This window comes from Pagrus major, chromosome 16 (genome assembly GCF_040436345.1).
Source record: "Pagrus major chromosome 16, Pma_NU_1.0".
Taxonomy (NCBI): domain Eukaryota; kingdom Metazoa; phylum Chordata; class Actinopteri; order Spariformes; family Sparidae; genus Pagrus; species Pagrus major.
Window position 1 is genome coordinate 15,697,042 of NC_133230.1, and position 19,024 is coordinate 15,716,065.

At 41.3% G+C, this 19,024-nt stretch overlaps 1 protein-coding gene across 1 annotated transcript in view; it reads right to left on the minus strand.

Annotated features, from left to right (window-relative positions):
• Positions 1-1,254: 1,254 nt before the first annotated feature.
• Positions 1,255-19,024, minus strand: part of LOC141010393 (CUGBP Elav-like family member 3) — a 28,747-nt gene continuing 10,977 nt past the window's right edge. The window contains exons 3-13 of the mRNA XM_073483339.1: positions 14,481-14,529; positions 12,329-12,457; positions 10,809-10,888; positions 9,858-10,001; positions 8,457-8,601; positions 7,042-7,191; positions 6,749-6,808; positions 5,460-5,564; positions 4,584-4,727; positions 4,349-4,481; positions 1,255-1,636 (exon numbers count right to left, since the gene is read on the minus strand). Coding sequence (XP_073339440.1) covers positions 4,354-4,481; positions 4,584-4,727; positions 5,460-5,564; positions 6,749-6,808; positions 7,042-7,191; positions 8,457-8,601; positions 9,858-10,001; positions 10,809-10,888; positions 12,329-12,457; positions 14,481-14,529 — 1,134 coding nt within the window. The 3' untranslated portion in view covers positions 1,255-1,636; positions 4,349-4,353. The remainder of the gene's footprint in view (positions 1,637-4,348; positions 4,482-4,583; positions 4,728-5,459; positions 5,565-6,748; positions 6,809-7,041; positions 7,192-8,456; positions 8,602-9,857; positions 10,002-10,808; positions 10,889-12,328; positions 12,458-14,480; positions 14,530-19,024) is intronic.

Sequence of the window (19,024 nt, forward strand, 5' to 3'; positions counted from 1 at the left end):
ATGCATAGGCTAATATTTGTAAATATAAGATATAATAGTAGATTCTCAAGATGCAGTTTTTTTGCAGCTGTTTTCCTCCTCAAATTGCAGCTAAGAGAATAATAACCCGGTTCCTTTCCTCTTCCTACAATGGCTATGTGGCATTAATCACTTCTCATACTCCCAGGCATGCAGGAGAAGGCCAAGGCGTGTTTGGACTCATCTGACCAAACCCAAAATCCTGTGGCAGGCAGACTTATTGCACTCCCCAGCTGCTGGTTACACACCTCAGCCTTTTTCCATCCTGCTCACATTTGAACTGGATATTTATGCGTGTAGTGTCATCAATAAATTATGGTGGGAGCTTGCTTAGATGGCCTTATCAATGAGTAAACATTATTATGTGTTTTTATAATGGGCATGACAGGCTTGTAATTCTACTCAGCCTACCCATGATAATTAATTTAAGCAACCCCAATAAAAACAACTTAAGTATTTCTGCTACTTCCTTCATATAAGTATTATATATATATATATATATACAATCTGGAGGCCAAATGTTTTCCATTTTCTTCAATTCTGCTCCGGGCCTATAGAGAGCAGCAAACCCCCCTGGATCGATCATTTACTCTGACAAATGAAACAAAAGAATTGCTTTTTTTTTTTTTTTTTCATTTTTCATTTGCATCTGGTTTGTCACACTGAGGAAAAGAGGTCAGGTTTTTGGTAATCAACAGTAAAGCAGTCACACATCCATTATTTTTTTCTAAATTGTACTTTATTTTCTTTTAAAGACATATGTTTTAAAACAGCGATTGTAGAGAATAAATAAAGAAACATTATGTTTTTTTTTTTACTTCCATAGGTACATTTATGTAATTAAAAACTCTATAATAAGTGTGTTCATTGTCTTGAAGACCAGCAGAATCCTCTTTTTTTTTTTCTTCTTCTGAAATTAAAAAAGAAATCGTCACATCTCCCCCGTCATCAAATTGATTACCAAATAAATTAAAACGTAAAAAATCAAGATAGAAAAATTCCCAGCCCTTCCTTCCGCTTGGTTTAATTTGAAAAGTAGTGGCAGCAGAGAATCTTAACTCGTGAAGTCCTTTAACTCCATTTTTGAAAACCAAGGTATGTACAGTGAGAGGAAATCCATTTCTCTTCCAGTTTAATTACCCCATGTTTTTAATTTACGTATAAATAATAAAACTAACTCTACATAACAATATTACCAATGGTAATCATACAGAATAGTATTTTCTTTTGCCTCCGACTGTGCAGACTGGCCTTCTGTTAACGCCATAGACCACAAATCACACTATACAGTAGAACCCTGTTCAGTAGAATAACATCAGTGATATGCTTTTTCTTAACATGTAGATCTTGTTGCTGACAATAGAGTATGTACATAATATAAATGAATCCAGCTGTGGAATGATAGGAAATATGGAGCACTTCTGATATTGCGGATGCTGATTCTGTGGATGTATTTGTCGCTGATATAACTGCTGCTGTCGTTGTTGTTGTTTTTGTAAGCGCATACACGTGATACTGCTTTTTGTGAAGTGTTGCTCCTGTGCTATACGGTTGGTCAAACAACCAAAAAAGGCTGGGACATCCCAAGTGGTTTTCTTGATTGAACTCTTAGGTTTTCCTGGAGGTGAAAGAAGAAGAGGAGAGAGAGAAAAAAAAACAGAGCACAGAGCGTTTTAAACCAAATCACAGCAATCAAACACATACATTTAAGACTTTGGAAGTGGAGTGGTGTCTGCAATACACACTGCTTGCACTGACGCCTCAGGGGGAGTCTCAGTAATCAACTAGTGTCCATGCAACTCAAATAGTGACAGTCATACTGCTGCAAGTGTATGCACGTTCTTAGAAAAATAGTTTGTCATCTCTTTTGGCAGGCAAATTAATTCCGAACATGCACAGTAGGAATTCTGGTGGGGGATAAAAGTCTCCAATTTCTTTAGGAAACAGTTGGAGATCATTTTACATTTATATATTCAGAACCGTGTCATTCACCAAACTAAGTTTCTCGGGGAGGATTTCAAATCAGCCACCAAATAGTTTGTTTGTGATGCAAGCAGGGCATCTGCAGGTACAAGAAAAAACTATTTTTTTAAATTATTTATTAAAAACCTTTTCAAGAGTTTAAGATTTTTTTGCAAAGCAAGTTAATCTTATTTTAAGTCCAATCGTGTATGGGAGCAGTAAATGTGAATCTTCCGGCCCTTATACATATTGACAAAACTACATTTTCTATAAATTATAGCATAATAAACACCTTATTGTTAGATTATAAGACAGTTGTTCTCGCTTTAGATCCAGTAGCTGCAAAAAGCATTGTTAACAGTTAATGAGGAACTCTTTGGGTGAACTTCAGATAATCACATTTCCAAAGATATTAAATGTGTACAAGATGACACATAAAAAATCGAGGATATTTCCATTTGACAAAACATCAGCTTCAATATAACTTTATATATTCCTATAACTATGAGACTTTAAGGGGAGGAAAACAGGGAAACCGTATGTTAAGCAGAGCTGTAACAATTAGCCAAATAATCGGTTGGTGGATCGAAAGGAAATTCCCAACTATTTTAATAATCGATGAGTCCTTACAGTCACTTTTCAAGCAAAAATGTCAAACATTTGATGGCTCCAGACTCTTACATGTGAGGATTCGCTGCTTTAATTTGTAATTTATGATCTTGAATGACAAAGGGTTTGGGTTTTGGGCTGTTGGTTGAAGCAATTCAACGTCACGTTGAGCTCTGAACAATCAATCGCAGATTAATGTTGAGTTGAGTTGCATGCTAAGGGTTAACAGAGAGTTTAAGAGAGTAACATCTTACAGAGAAAGATGGTAGAAATCTAGTTAGTTTTGAGGTGAAAGCAACTTTGTGACTTTTCAAACTTGCTCCAAGACTAGCAGATACCCTGATAAAATATATAACTTGTTTTTGGTTATTATAAATGTTAAGTGGATCTATCATTTGAGTGTTTTTAAATTATTATCTTTATGTTTTTGGAGTCCCAGAATTCCTACAGAGGAATGCAGTTCCTCAGCCAGCAGCACGTGTCACAGGAACCAAACAGCTTTACCCAAAACCTTCTAAAGTAAGGTTAGTGTCTCAGTTGGTACATCACGCACACACACACACACATTCACTTACACATGAACATTTTTTCACGTCTAATTAAAACAATACACTCACACAAATATAAACGCACGCACCTTCAGGTTGTCTCACACCGGCACAGTCATCCACAAACAAATAAATACTATGTCAACCATTTACAGGGGCACACTCAGCACGTGTTCAGTCTCACAAAAACCAAACAGAGTTCAGGCACAAAGTCACTTGGAATTGAGTTACAACCAAACGAAGACCGCACCCACCCGCACTCACCGAAAAACTACCACACCAACCAACTAAACAAAGGGAATATGTAAGAATGATAATCATGACAGACAAAAAAAGGAAACTAATCAGAAAACAAAAAGTCTAAAAGGAAAAAATCCTAATATATCCATGTTTTGATGGACTGAAGGCTAATTTAGCTCTTAGCACTGAAGCTTTTAGAGGACTTGTCATGATAATCAATTGCTTACAGATGCTGAGGTAAAGTGACAGTTATTGATCAGTGTTTGCAAGGATTAAAACCAGGACAAAATAATAAGAGGAAACTCACAACGCACCAAACACAGTTCATGGTCGCCACAGTAACCCGCCATGCAGTTGGAGCATGGTGAATCAAGGCAACGGCCCAAAATAAAAATTGCTAATGGCAACCATCACAGGCAATATCGCCACAGCAACCAACACAGGCCAATTAACTTACAACGCAGTGAGAAGGAGGGGGGGGAGGTTTTTTAGCGACGCACGTCTCCACGTTATATGTACGGACGGGACAGTCTTGAGAGTGGTGTGATGTTTTTTTCAGGAAAAATGGCATATGGCACAGCACAAAAACAATAAATAAAAAGTAAAAACAAAAAATTAATGACGAGCAGTAGTTGGCATTCAACCCTGCGACAGAACACTGGTTAGACAGAATATTTGAACTTCTCTGTAAAAATGCCCCTACACACACACAGAGCAAAGAAAGAAGGAGACACTGTTACACAATGTTTTAAATTGATGGTATTTTTTCAGAGAGCTGCCACCTCATTAAAGTTAATCTACTGTAGGGTTATTGACTTCTTCAGTTCCACATGAAAGACAGCCATTTAAGCACTGGGCCCCCAATTACATCCACTCTGTCTCTTTAACTTCCAGGCACATTTCCAGCTGTCTATCAGCCCTCCCCGAGCCCTCCCCCATCTCCTCTAATACGTCAATACATGATAACTCACCTCCTTCAGTAAGGCCTGTTGGCATCCTTGGGCCTCTTCAGCTGCACCTTCAGTCTCTTCATGCCGATCTGGAAGCCGTTCATGGCTTGGATGGCAGTCTGGGCGCTGGACGGGTTGTCAAAACTCACGAAACCTGAGAAGAAAGTGACGACAGCATCACTTATCTCTTACAAAAGAAAGGTAGTCTCCTAAGGGGACAATAACTATCACACACATTATCGCCACCGTGACTCACCAAAGCATTTACTCTGGTTGGTGGCGCGGTCCACAAAGACCTTTGCAGAGATGACGTTTCCAAAGGGCAGGAACATCTGCAGTATCTCAGAGTCGGTGAACTCCTGTGGCAGGTGGTAGATGAAGATGTTGCAGCCCTCAGGACCTGTGTACAAATAGAGAAGAGCCACGACAACACAGACATGACGTGACAAGACAAGACAAGACCAGACATGTTAGGCAACCAGCGAGAACTGCAGAGTTGAGGAAACACCATTAAAAAACACCCAACGTTGAGTTAGTGTGAGTGACATAATGTGCAGCAATTGTTGTAAATGTTACTTGTAGAAGGACTTTTATGCTTTTATATTTATTATGCAGTAGTATTTAAGCAGTTTAAGTACAGATGATTTGTCTGCACTGCAATCTGAGAAAGTTGGCAGTACAATAATGTAGTTTTGAGAAGAGCTGAAACAATTATCTTAAACAATTCTGATCATTGATTTAATAATTTAAGTAACTGAAGCAACAAAACTTAATATTCTCTGGGTCCAGCTACTCAAATATGAGGATTTTCTGTTTCTCTCAAGTTGTGATGTGCATTTTTCACTAAAATGTCAGACATTTACAGATAAATCAAACAAATACTGAATAGACTGGTCAGTGATGAAAACAATCATCGGTTGCGGCTAGTTTGAACAAAGATCAATGCAGACTTTATCTTATAAATTATGTAATTCAAGTTCTGAAAGTTTGCAGTCTAGCAGCTGTGTTTGCAAATAGGTTATCTGTGGTGTAAAGTGAGTGTGATTTGTGGTCAGTAAGCTAAAACATGCGAAACCACTGGAATGTGCCTTTAAGATATGATTACCGACCCACGTGTGCTCTTTCAGTTTACCTTCTCGCTGCTGCAGCTGCTGCGGCTGTTGTGGCTGCTGGGCCACCAGTGTGGGCTGGTGGGGGAACGGCTGTCCCACCAGGCCGTAGGCAGCGGGGTAGGTAGCTGATGGAGAGGAGGAGGAGCAGGTGAGCAGAGTGCAGCGGTGAGGCAGGCACAGACTGCAAACTAATCAGATTTTTCCTCAAAACAACATCTGACGGAGCTGCGTTCCCACCTACAGATTTGCTAAAACCGGGAGATGTTTTGCATATATTTTGTGATGCATGACTCATATCTATAGAGCTGTGGGGTATTTACATTTGTAATATATGTGCATGTTTTGACTTGGGATGTATATTTCTACTTTACACATGCAGTGTTGGGTAGTCGGGGAGAGCAAAGGTAATGTAGCTGCATTTCATTACGTTACATAAAACTGTTTTGCATTCTAGTTACACAGATGGTTAAGGTGATGTCTAGGAACTAAAGCTTAAACTGTTGAGGCCCAGTGGTCATATTCTATTTAAAATGTATCAAAAAAGAATATACAGAAGATTACTTGTTTGTATTTATACCTCAAATCTACGGAAGCCCTTAACAATCACAGGTCGAACGTGTTATTATTTCCTCAGTTTCCCGTGATAACGAGTTATATTTTTTTTGTTTTCTCAAGATCACGAGTTATTTATGTCATTATCACGAGATAACAATCATCATCATTTTCTTCTCGAGACATCAAGCTTTGTTATCCTGAGATAAATTCACCTGAAAACTGATTAAAGTTGAAAATGTCAGATCAAGGAGTAAAAAATAAAAGAAATATCATAAAAAGTAAATATTGTTTGCTTTGAAACACCTAAAACCCACCCCACAGAGCAGTGTGTATGTAATGGTCCACTCTCATGAGTCTTATGATTAAATAACTTGCTATCTCGGGAAAACAACATTAGTTATTCCCTGATAATGACATAAACAAAGTTTGTTATCTTGAGATCGTGAGAAAATGATTGCGTTATCACGGCACAACAACATTTGTTATTCTGTGATTATGACATAAATAACCGTTGATCTTGAGAAAACAAATCAAATTGAACTTGTTATCACAGGAAAATGGAGGGAATAATATGTCCTTAACATGTCTGTTAAGGGCTTCCATAGAAACAAGACACTTTAAATAGTATTTGCAAATTATTATCATTAGCAGCAGTAACACAAGCACATACCAACTCATTTCTATAAATAAATGTCGGTTTATGTCACAGTTTATGGCGTTATATCAATGACATCGAACACAGGTGGACGCTCACCTGTGTAGTGCTGCATGCCTGTGTAAGCTTGCTGCAGGGGGTCCAGGACAGGACTCTGAGCTGTGGCAGAGAAAACACATTGTCTCTAACTGCTAAATGCACACAGAGACACACAAAACACAACCCTAAATGCTATTTGGGGCACATAAGCACGCTCCAAATAACATCCAGTGCTTTAGTTTCATTTCATTTCCTCTTAATTAGATTGTTGCTGCTGCACATCAACAACAGGAAGCCTGTGAATCTGTATCTTTTATTCTTTAGCTGCTGTGAAGGATGTGGTGAGGCTCTACCTTGATAGGCATGAACCCCGTTGGTGTACAGGGCTTCGGTTGCTGATTGGCCGTTGGGTGGAGCTGGCACAGAGGGGTAGCTGTTCACTGCGATTGGTGGAGGCAGAGCAGGAACGGGTGTGGCTGCGATGGAGGGTGGAGTGCTGGTACCTGCACACATTTAAAGCAAGACAAAGATGAGAGAAGTGCAGTTTTGTGCTGAATTGACGAGAACATTAACGCACTTCTCAATCAGTTTTCCATTTCTGATGCTTGACTCTTTCAGTCTTTTATAAATGACGAGAGTAAAAGTCTGCAGCCAGGCTAATGGCTCTGTCAGGCTGCTCTATGGCACAGCGGTGCTTTCAGCTAAATGCCACGATAACAATGTGCTCACAAAGACAATGCTAACATGCTGATGTTAAAGGCACCCAGTGGGGTTTTTGACCTTATTAACAGGAAGCAGCATTAATTTATGATGCACACGTGCATTACGGGTGACAGGATACACTTTTCTTTAGAGGGTTTCACTTTATTCTGCTGATCTATAGCTGGTGGTAATGCAGCAACAAGGTAAGGAGGAGAAGGAAGGAAATGCATTCAACACTTTAGCTGGACTTCAAGGATGCACACAATTACATTTGGTGGCTAACAATCATTTGAAATATAACTGAAACTCCACAGAGCACCTTTAAGCAGGTAATGTTTGCTGTGCATACCTTCTTAGTTTAACATGCTAACATTTGCTAATAAGTACTAATGCATAATCCAGATGAGTCTGGTGGGAATGTCTTAAAATGCTGATGCTGTACCAACCTAAAATGTCGTTATTTGACATCCTGGGAATGAGACTCAACAATCAACTGTCTTTCTGGTGCGCTTCCGAACAGCTTTGACAAATCCTACCGATTCTACCTTTAAGTTTAATAGTCTGAATAATATTAATATGAAGTGAGGTTCAGTTAGCTTTGCACAGAAAAGGACGTGTCCTTCTGAAGGATTCTTTTTACTTTTATACTTTGAGTACATTTCAGAGCCTGTACTTTTATACTTTTACATAAGTTAAGTGTCAAAGATACATTACATATTTATACAACAGAGAGAAATGCTAAGTCTTTTTCAACTGTTTCAACTACTTAAAAAAAATTAAGGGATCCTTTTGGTTCGGTGTCCTCAGTATCAATCTGCCTATAAGATATTCAAGGACTTGAAGGAGGGAGGTTCTCTTACTCAATCACCATTTCACCGTCGTTTCTGCCCTTCAAATGTAAAAGCTAACATCGTAACAGACTGAAATAAGGAAAAAAAAACCCTACAAAATAGATGTTTGTTATTTTGCCCTTTTTGGTCCACCGCTCCTTGTGTATCTGTCCTCATATTTCAAGTAGAAATCTAATCAAGGCCGGCTGGGGCCAGACATCTCTGCCTCTCATTACCTGAGGAGGGGGTGATGGATGCGATCGGCGTGGCAATGATGCTGCTGGGGTTGAGGGCGGCGAGCTGCTGCATCTGAACCGCCGCCACCGTGGCAACAGGAGATAGGTAGGCCGACTGCGCCACCAGGGCCTGCTGCTGCATTAACTGGAGGACAGAGAGAGGGAGAGGTTGTGTTTGGAGTATGTTAAGAGGGATCTGTCTGTGTTTTTTTTTTGTGTTCCTGTAAATAGAGAAACACCAGAAGACTGCAGAATACAATTGTAGACGGACACACTTTCAGATTTCCATTATTAACTAGCTCAAATAACCCAGTCATAAAAATCGAACTCATTTAATATAATTGCAATGGCTCCAGTCTGAACCTCAATAAGGAGTCAATATAGTTAAAGGCCACGTCTCTGCACACTGCAGTGTAACTCAGACCAGTCGTCCTTGGTGACTCACTCGCTTTTGCTCAGCGGACCTGTTCAGACACGTCATGACCTTCACAATCAGTCATTGAGGCCAAATCGGGGTAATGATTAGATTAAATCCAGCCTCTGCTGCTCGCAGTAAGCTATTCTATTTTGTGTTTTATTTTAACTTTTTACTTATTTACAGAACGTGGCTATAAATCAACACATCCATCACGAGTAAAGATGTTGTCAGGCCTCCTTAAGCACCACAAATTGAGCAACTGTGAACTGTGAAATGAGCCAAATCTTAAACCATTTGCAGTAAAACGGTCAATTAGCAATGACGAGGGCAGTAATGTGGCTTTACTCTACATTGTAAATAGCAATTTTTCAAGTTAAAATCGCCCGCTTTGACACGAAAACTCTTCCATTAGAAACACATGAAACATATCAGTAATTTGTTTTATCTTTTCTTATTTTGAGTTAAATATTTTTCACTTTTCAAAAAAAAATCGTCCGCCTGTAGCCAAATTGATATTTTTGCTTATTGTGATGTAATTTCTTTGAGTATATTAAAATGCTTCACATTCCTAGAATCTGTACAACCTAGGCTAAAAGGTTATGTAAGTCAAATAACCATAATAATTAATAAAAGTATTGAAATTGTGTCATAAATAGAAAAAAAATCATGTTTTCATGTCTCTCTCTTCAAACTGCTTCTCTGCTCGCCTTCCGCCACTGCATGTTGTCACCACGTTTTGCACTGCATGTCACGTAATGTAATGACTTCATCGCACATGTAGAACGTGATGAGTGTGAAAACAGAAGCCTTGGCTCTCAAGCGCCAAAAGAATGAATGCTCTTGCTACGATGGTTTTTATTTTACATTAATTTAAAAAGGATCATGTAAACAACTATCTCCTGCAGCCAGTGAAGTGTCCTTGTGATCAGGGTGAGTATGTGTTACTTAAAAATTGTGTCTGTGTGTCTGTGTGTGCTTCTCACGGCCTGTGTGTAGGCGTTGTAAGCCCCGAGGTGCAGGGTCATGGGGCTGATGACTCCCAGCTGAGAGGCCACCTGCTGCATCCGCCGGAGCCCTCGCTCCTTCTCCGAATCGGCAAACTTCACTACCAGGCTGGACGAGGCGCCCTGCGGAGGAAATGGGAAAACTCAAACTCGTAACTCCATCTGCCTGACACTTTTCACATCAATCTCAGAAAGAATATTACCACTTCCGATCTGACCAGGGACCCTCGCTGCAAGTCATCCCTCCTTTTAGCTCCCCTCATTTCTTATCAGTTCTATACTGTCTGCCATCAAATAAAGGCATAACATTTATTATATATTTTTTTATTATTATTCTGTGCGGGGATACAGAAAGAAATTAGTTCCTGCTCACAACAAGCACAACAATCTTGAGTAACCAGGTCATGATTTCTGGAAAGAGACATTGCTGCTGAGTTTTATTTTTTTGGCACTTCGAGCACCACAAGCTGAGTGCCATCTAGTTCCAATATATTCGAGAGAAGGCAGGCATCTCTACATCTGATATCTCTAAAAAACAAAACAACAAAAGGGATAAATAGCATTACAGGTAAGAGGAAAAATAGCCCCCTTTAAATATCAACAATCCACAGAACAAATAACGAGCCGCAGAAAAAAAGATTACCACATTTTACAAACATTTTGTCCTTGATTGTGTGTGTTTGTGTGTGTGTGTGTATGTGTGTGTGTGTGTGTTTGTGTGTATGTGTGTGTGTGTGTGTGTGTGTGTCTGTGTGTGGAGGAGGGGGACAGAAAAGGAGAAGTGGTGACTATGAGCTGAGTCACCATGTTGAGTGTCTAAATGACTGGATTTGGAGCATCTATAAATGTGTAAATGTTTGAGTACACGTGCGACCACGTGTGTTTCTCTGCCTCTGTGTGTGTGTGTGTGTGGAGGGGGGGGGGACTCACCGGTAAAGTACGACTCCCATGCAGAGCGTTGATGGCAGCCTGGGCCTCTGCGTTGCTCTGGTACTTTACAAATGCACACCCTACATGAAATGACACACCATTAAACGTGGCCCCACACACACAAACACACACACACACACACACACACAAACAGACACACAGTGTACAGAAACTACTTCCCTTTAAAAATACATTAGGAGCTGTTGTACATCTAGTGCTTCATCAGTTACGGTGGCATCATTAAACATGGTCCACAAGACATTCATTGCTTCATCAATCACAGTCCGTAAACCACCAAACGCATCATTAACCATGACCCATAAAACCTATTGCACCATTAGTCATGCCTCATGCAACAAACGCAGAAAAATCTCGCATCTGTGTTTGAACTGTCGCCGGACTTTGATTTACATGGCAAATACCATTAGCATTGTTGTTAGCAACGATGGTAATTTACATTCACATGACGGTAATGTGCTGGAGGAGGCTTAATTCTCAGGGCTGGAAAAAATTACAAACACTTAAACAAAGTCAGCGTCACTTTAATGGTCCTGATCTGGACTCCATTTGCAATTATTCCTCTCTTAAGTATCAAAATCATCCTAGCACTGATATTTCATTTCGCCGGGACAAATATGGATTTAAGGGCTTCAGATTTTAGTATAAAGACGATGTGTCATTTAAATAAACCCACCGATGTTATCCGTTGGTTTTGAAGGCTCGACTTTGGCATTAAAGCCATTTTAGGACAAGAGGATGAAGTCGGGGATGGATCTGAAATCTCCCAGTAGCCACGCCCACAATCACACCATGCTTTAACTCTATTCAATTTTACTCTAAATGGGACCATGATTTACAAAATGAGCATCATGCTGTGTTGATGAAGACATGAAACTAGGGATTGAGACCATCAACTCGTTAGGAAACTGAGCTGAGCTAATAAATCAAGTGGGAAGTTGGATCATTTTCTCATAAGGTTACATACAATTAGACTCCTTTTTGAAACCAGTGGATACACTCCCTGCTGGGCATTAGAAAGATCCGGGTTTAAGGCACTTCCGCACTGGCTTCACTTCAACAGGATGCTCCGTCCATACATTATACAGTCAGTGGTTAGATCTTAATGCATCCATTCACCTGTTGGATATTTTAACTGCTAACGGAGGCTGTGAAAATGTGAAAAATGCTCATCACAATTTTTCAGAGCCCAAAGTGACGTCTTAAATGTCTCCTTTGTCCAACCAACGGTCCCAAAGACTCTTCATCAAGAAAAGCAGCAAAATCTTAACATTTAAGAAGCCGGAAAACCAGCAAATATTTTTGGCTTGAAAAATGACTGAAACGATTCATCAATTACAGAAATAGTTGGTGTTTAATTTTCTTTTGGTCAACTAATTGATTAATCGACTTATTGGTGCAGCTCTGATTCACCTTGTTTTGTTGTTTTGTTGTGTATTTTTGTGTTTCTGCATGTCCATTTCCACGTCGGATTGAACCAGTATTCTCAGACATGACATTACCTTTGCTGGTGCCGTCAGGCCCGCGCAGCACCGTGCACTCTTCTATGCTGCCAAACGGCTCGAACATCTTTCTCACGTCGGTGTCCGTCTGCTGCTTTCCTAGCATGCCCACAAACAGCTTCCTGTCTTCTAAGGGGAAGGAGATCACCAAGATGGGAGGAAAGAGAACAGGATCATGGGAGGATAATGTGAGTAAGGGAAAAGTGTAGTCATGGGAGAGGTGATACAGGCAGTGAAGAAAAGGAGGGGAAAAGGGAGAAGTGCCATGTCACCGTACATGCATGAATAACAAGGAACAACAACAGTGTGATAAGATAATAAGCAGAGCAGGCGGGACATCAGCTTGTAATGCCTCACAGTGCCACCAGAGTGCAGTAACACGAATGTCACAACAAACAAACAGCATCTGGCGGTGACTCAAATGTTTGTCACCCTCTGTGTTGTCAGAGAAGCTGCTCCGTCTGTCCCCGTCTGTGAAGGATCAGACCAGTGTTTCTGCATGTTTTAGCCCATTTACTACAAATCACACACATTCCTGCAGACTCTTCTCGAAGCAAGAACAGATTTATGGATTGTGACCTTATTTTTCTCAACATTCATGCTACTCTTCAGATTTGTATGGTGTAAAAATCAACTGTCAAGAGACTTAAAGCTTGAGATTTAAGTAAACATGTCCTAATTCTTATTCTTTTGTATTTATGTTGGGTGATACTGTCCTTAAAAATGTGGGTTTTGGTTAGAAAAGCCAGCTTGTGCGGTGTGGTCATGTGTTGGATTTGAGAGGGAGCTGCTGAAAATCCTTGACAAGCTATGGTTTCAAAATATCGAACAAATATAATGTACAAATGTGGTCGTGGTAAAAGAGCAAAAATTCTTTAGGTGTTTGTCAAAGGCTATAAATAAAAATGTACACCCAAAATGTTGAAAATGAACTGATGAGGTCGCTGGTCGTCAACGGATTTTTTGACTTGTCATAGCAGGAAAAGCACAGGTGTTGCTCATCCCAGTAAATCATGTCAGTGTGGCAGTGAGCCAGCAGGCATAACACCAGGGCCCTAGATGGAATTCAACCATCATTCATTTCATTATTTACACCTGTGCTTTTCCTACTGTGACATGTCAATGTGTAAAAACTAATAAAAACTCAGCATGTGTGATGGAGTAACTTCTGCATCTCAAGCGAGTTTTTCAAATTGATTGTCATACCTTTCAGCAGCCATGAAACTATTGTTTGCTTCGGAAAATGGGCCACAATAATGAACAGTCCGTACGAATTGTGGTAAATGAGAGGAAATGCACAAAAACATGATCCTTTAAAGGGTAAGTTCACCTAAAGAAAATGAAAATTCAGTCATGATCTACTGACCCTCTTGCTGATGGGAAAGTCAGGTGAATTTTGGTAGTCCACAAAACATTTCTGGAGCTTCACAGCAAAACAGCATTGCAGGATTCTCCTAAACAACTGAAGTAGATGGGGAGTTGTTTAAAAACATTAAAAAAACAACTGAAAAAGACATAAAACGGCTCAATATAGCTCATCGGGCATAATCCAAGTCTCCAGAAGCTTTAGGAGACCTTTATAACGCCAGATGAGCTGTATGGAGCCATTTTATGTTAAGTTTTGTTTTTCCAGTTGATTCTTTTTTTTTTTAAGTTTTAAAACAAGTCCCCATCTTCGTCAGCTGTTCAGGAGAATATTGGAACGCTCTTCTGCTGTGAAGCTCCAGAAATTTTTGTGGGGTTCAGTACATTAAGATTAAGTTTTCATTTTTGGGTGAACGTATCCTTTAAGTCGTTGGAAACAGCTTATATTCACAACAGTGTGCTCACAAATGCTGAAAAGTGACCGAATGTGTCTGGGTAGATGTTAAGACAGACAGAAGGATCTTCAATGTAGCACACTTGTGGTTGAAGCAAGCAGCTTTGGTGCAGTTTGGTAGCAAGAAAACATCCATTTTAACAAGTAACTGAATTTTAAAACAATAATCTGCTGGAAGGATGATCAGATCTTGCATGTTGCAATTAATTGTTTCTTGAAATCAACAGATTGTTGTCTTTTGGTGGTATCACTTCATCGCCACTTGTTAAGACGGACTTTCTTGGTGTGTTTGAACAGGTGCTGTGTTTCCAGGTGCGGACGGGTGTCTCTTACCCCCTCTGCTCTCACTATCCGCCGGCTTCACTTGGATTGGACGGTTCATCTGGAGAGACAGAGGCCAACATGATGGTCAGTTTGGTCATCATCAACACAAGAAAAACAGGAAAAGTCCATGTAAATGTGGACGCTAATGTGCTGTAAAAATGATGTACTGACTTAATGTAACCCATCTGTAAATGCTGTAATATGATGTAATAGTGACATATGAGCACATGTGGATGTTAGTGAATTTGGCCTGTGCTCCAACCTCCTACGATTCCCCACTAATTTATCTCCTCTATACTCCAGCAGACTGGCCTGACACCGATATGTGTGATATTACGTTCACAGTGTCGTACAGTCTCTCTCTCTCTCCGAGTCTCTCTCAGAATCTGCTCTAATCCTGCCGTCTATCGTTCCTTCTCCCCCTATCACACAAAACCAGGAAAAGCACACACCCACGCGGGATTGGGGAAGTGATAAGATTAAGCACACTCGCCGGCTAATCTGGATTACAGGAGCACGCAGCATCAGAGTAGTGAGAGATTCTGAGCCTGACAGAGAGACAGAGACGAGGAGAATACAGGGTTCGAAAAGAAGCGAATAATATCTGGGAAAGAAAACAAAGAATAAAAGAATGACATAGGGAAAGAGAGAGCATACGACACGGAAAGGGATTAGGCGACCTTTTCATAATTCATCAAAAGACAAGCTGCTGAAATGCCATTTTTTCTTTAGTTCTCTGCAATCATTGTCCTCTTTACTATTTAACAAAACCCCCTATATGAAATTGTGCACACATCAGTGCCTCGCCGCCTCGCCTTTCAAATGTATAGAGCAGGAAAATGGTGAAAAGAGGTATTGAATGTAATGAAGAAAAGAACGAACAAGAGAGGGCAAGCAGGAGAAGGGTGGGATTGAGAGGGATTGAGGAGAGCATATGGAGGAAAGGATGGAGGTGGGGGGATGTGTGTGTGTGCGTGAGGAGGAGGAGGAGGGCGATGCCGGTGAGGAGTCGAGGTGAGAGCAACAGACTGACACTCTGTTAACTGTGGCTTAATGAAGGTCTTAATTATGGAGCTGGTGACATTTCAGCCAGTCACTGATCCTGTGTCACTGATTGATCTGCTGTGATCGGTCACCAGGAGACACTATCGATCGTTGCCGCAGGTCGCGCTCCGCCTGCCAGGACCCGCATGCACAAACACTGTCGGCCTCCACGCCGCCGACCGACCGACCATACAGAACCACCAGCTGATGTGCCAGCAACACCTGCTGCAGAAGGACCCCTGTGTCTCCTCACCGGGCGTCCAATTGATTGCACCAATTAATTGGATGATTGAATAGATGGAGGGGCAAAGTCTCAAAACCGTCTCACAATCAGTCAGGCAAATTTGAGCTTCTGCTTCTGCAGTCGGTGAATAGTAATTCCGGTTTAATTTGTAGTTAGGGTTTACATAAAAAAGAGATTTAAAGTGCTTTTGTTGCAGAGAAGATAAAGTGCTTGTGGTGTAATAAGGTGCTTTGGATAAAAGCACTCAACATATATCACTAATGTTGCGAAAAGAAGGGACCATTCATCGCCTGTTGTCCGCTGTTTAACACCATACCAATCACTTCCTGTGTTTATGTATCCACAAAACATATTTATAATACATGTAATTCTTGTAAAAATTCTTACATATGGTCTCTAATGTCATCATGAATCAACATGAAATATGGAGGCCTACAATATTTTGGTAAACAACCTTGTGGACCGTGCCTTTATTAACAATTTTTACATAGTTTCAAACACCTCAAATTTTCTTTTGAGGACAGTTGTATTTATTATATTGTAAGATTTATCGTACCTCATACCTACTGGACTCAGCCAAAACTACACTGTGCACCTTTAAGGGTTTAACTGAAAGTATTTTTTTAAAAGATAAATGCTTTTGAAATGAGTGCATATGGAGGCAAAGAAGGGCAGCTTTAAACATACACAAACAAATGGAGCTGCTTTTACTGATTAATGATTAATTACTGGTTGTCTTTTAACCACGCCACAGAAATACATGCTCAGATGTGGTCATATACGTTAGGGGATGTGACATAAACAATAGGCCGCGATTTAAAATGTATCTTTGTTAAAACGTCTTCAAAATGAAATACTGACAACAAGACTTTGCGTTCTTAGTAGTGTACATGCTTCACACGTAGAGAGCAGGGTATATAGACAAATTGTTTTGGTGAAAACAATATTGGCCATCTACAATAGTCACACTCTTCTAATGCAAAGAAAAGTCTGAGTTGAGTTAAAGATGTAAAATGCAAGACTTGGCCACCTGTCAGATTCCCTAACTGCAGCTGCTGGTAGCTAGTTAGCTCAGTTAGCGGTGCAGGTAGCAGTCCTATTAGCTGAGCTTGAATGAAGTGCGAGAGAGAAACCAAAGAGAGCTTGTGGGACATAGCCAACCTGCTGCGTTCATACGTGTCCAGGCTGAAACTACGGCAGAGATGCCTGGGCTATACTAGCAGACTATTGCCTCTTTAGGTACAGAAAGTACCTACTAGACAGGACAGGCCAGGGCTAGCTGGTTAGCATGGTCTGCAACACAATACCCTAGACACCTCAACATTCTGTTATTTTTTTAATGTTTTATACTAAAATTCTTGCACCGATCGAAGCTGATGTTACAACCTTACGGTAGTAATAGATTAATGTGATGTCTTTGATTGATAACATGTTTGAATGATGCCTGTAAAAAACCTCTGGCCCATATTTCAGTGCAGGAGGACAAACAGTGACGGCAGCAGCAGCGGTGATAAGGAGAAGCGCAGCAGATGGCTCAGGAGATTGGAATTAGAATATACAAGAGGGAAAACAGTGAGAAGTGGAGGCCATCGAGGCTGTGCCACTTCACATCGGCACGGCAACCGGCCCTGCCGCTCTGATGAAGACCGCGCTCGCATGGCCATTGTCATGGCAACCCCGGTGATGAGAGAGCCCCACATCAGGTAAACAAGGTTGCCCCGAACGACGTGCGGAAGAGATGGGTAAAAAACAAACGAGGAGGACAAAGGGTGCTTCTAGGTCGAGAGATAGAGGGATTAGATGTGTGAGGGAGGAGGGGGGAGGATGGAGAAGGAGGAAAAATGAGAAACAGCGAACAAAAAAAAAAGGAGGGAGTGTTCGTGCCTGTTGAATGTTGGCGCTGCCTCGAGAGCAGATGCAGAAGCATCATCTCTCTCTAAGCCTGAACCACTATCGTACACACTTTACAGTAATTTGCTCTCTCCCCTCCTCCTCCTGTTGCTCCCCTCCCTTCCCCTTTCTCTCTTAGGCTTGTTTACAAAAACAGTCCCATGCTGTGCACAGACAACGCACAGGCAAAACCTGCCTGATGATCAACAGCCCATTTTACCAGTGTGTTTGTGCTCCATCTCCAAACACACAGCGCAGATATTATATACAATCATCCTCCGACTAAACACACATTCATTGTTCCCACACACACACACAGACACACACACACACACACACACACACACACACACAGGCTCTGTCTGCCTCTGTCGACAGCCACACGAGCACACTATTGAATGCTTTACTCGTGTGCCACCAATGATGTAATGTTTTTGAGTTAAATATCTTAATTTCTGGGCAGATATACTTACATGTGACTGTGATTAAATCAGCATATAGACTGTATTCCTGTCACCCCCTAGTCACCCATGATTTTTCTCTCTAGATCCGTCCCTGAGCACACATCTACACATATTTAATCTTTTCGCTCTGTGATGCCGCGGGGGATTTTGCAAGGATTATGAGATATTAAATCCATAGATTATCCAATCAAATCACAGCTCGACCCCTTTCGCCATAATGCATGACCCCCCCCACATAAACATCACAGTCCGTACACAGAGAGGAGTGGCACTCGCTGCCACGTAGATGCATTTTCATCTACAACCGCGACGTAAATGTGGATTTTACAGCCGGAGTGAGTAAAACATATTGATGATGATGTTTTCTCGCCTCTGTTATGACCTGTTAAGTCTATATAGCTGCTGTGTTGTGAGGGTGACACATTTCTGTCGCCTGTTTTCTCTCCAATTTCCATCCATTCTGCTTGTCTGCCCTGAAAAGCAGCCGCTCTGAATGGTAAATATATCGGCAGAGACCATCTCCCCTGCTCTTTCAAGAGCATTTACAGCAGGGAGGCAGAGTGTGTGTGTGTGTGTGTGTGTGAGGGGGGGGGGGTGTGTGTGTAGGTGGGTGGGGCGGGGGGCACAAAGACAATTTTCCGTCTTCGCCTCCCCTCCGCTCCATCACACAGCGCTGGTCATTGCATCGTGCCGGTCGCCTAGCAACCTGGCATCCCTGGTCCCCGCCGTCTCCAGGCAACGAGACCTGCGACCGTAATCAACCTGCCACCTCCCCCTCCCCTCCATGCTCTGTTCCTCTCCCGTCTCCGTCGCTTCCATCCACCTCCTCGTCACAAATGCACTTATACCCTGGGACGCACTTGTGAATCCACCCGGGGGAAAAGAACAAGCACAGGTGGAAATTGGTATAT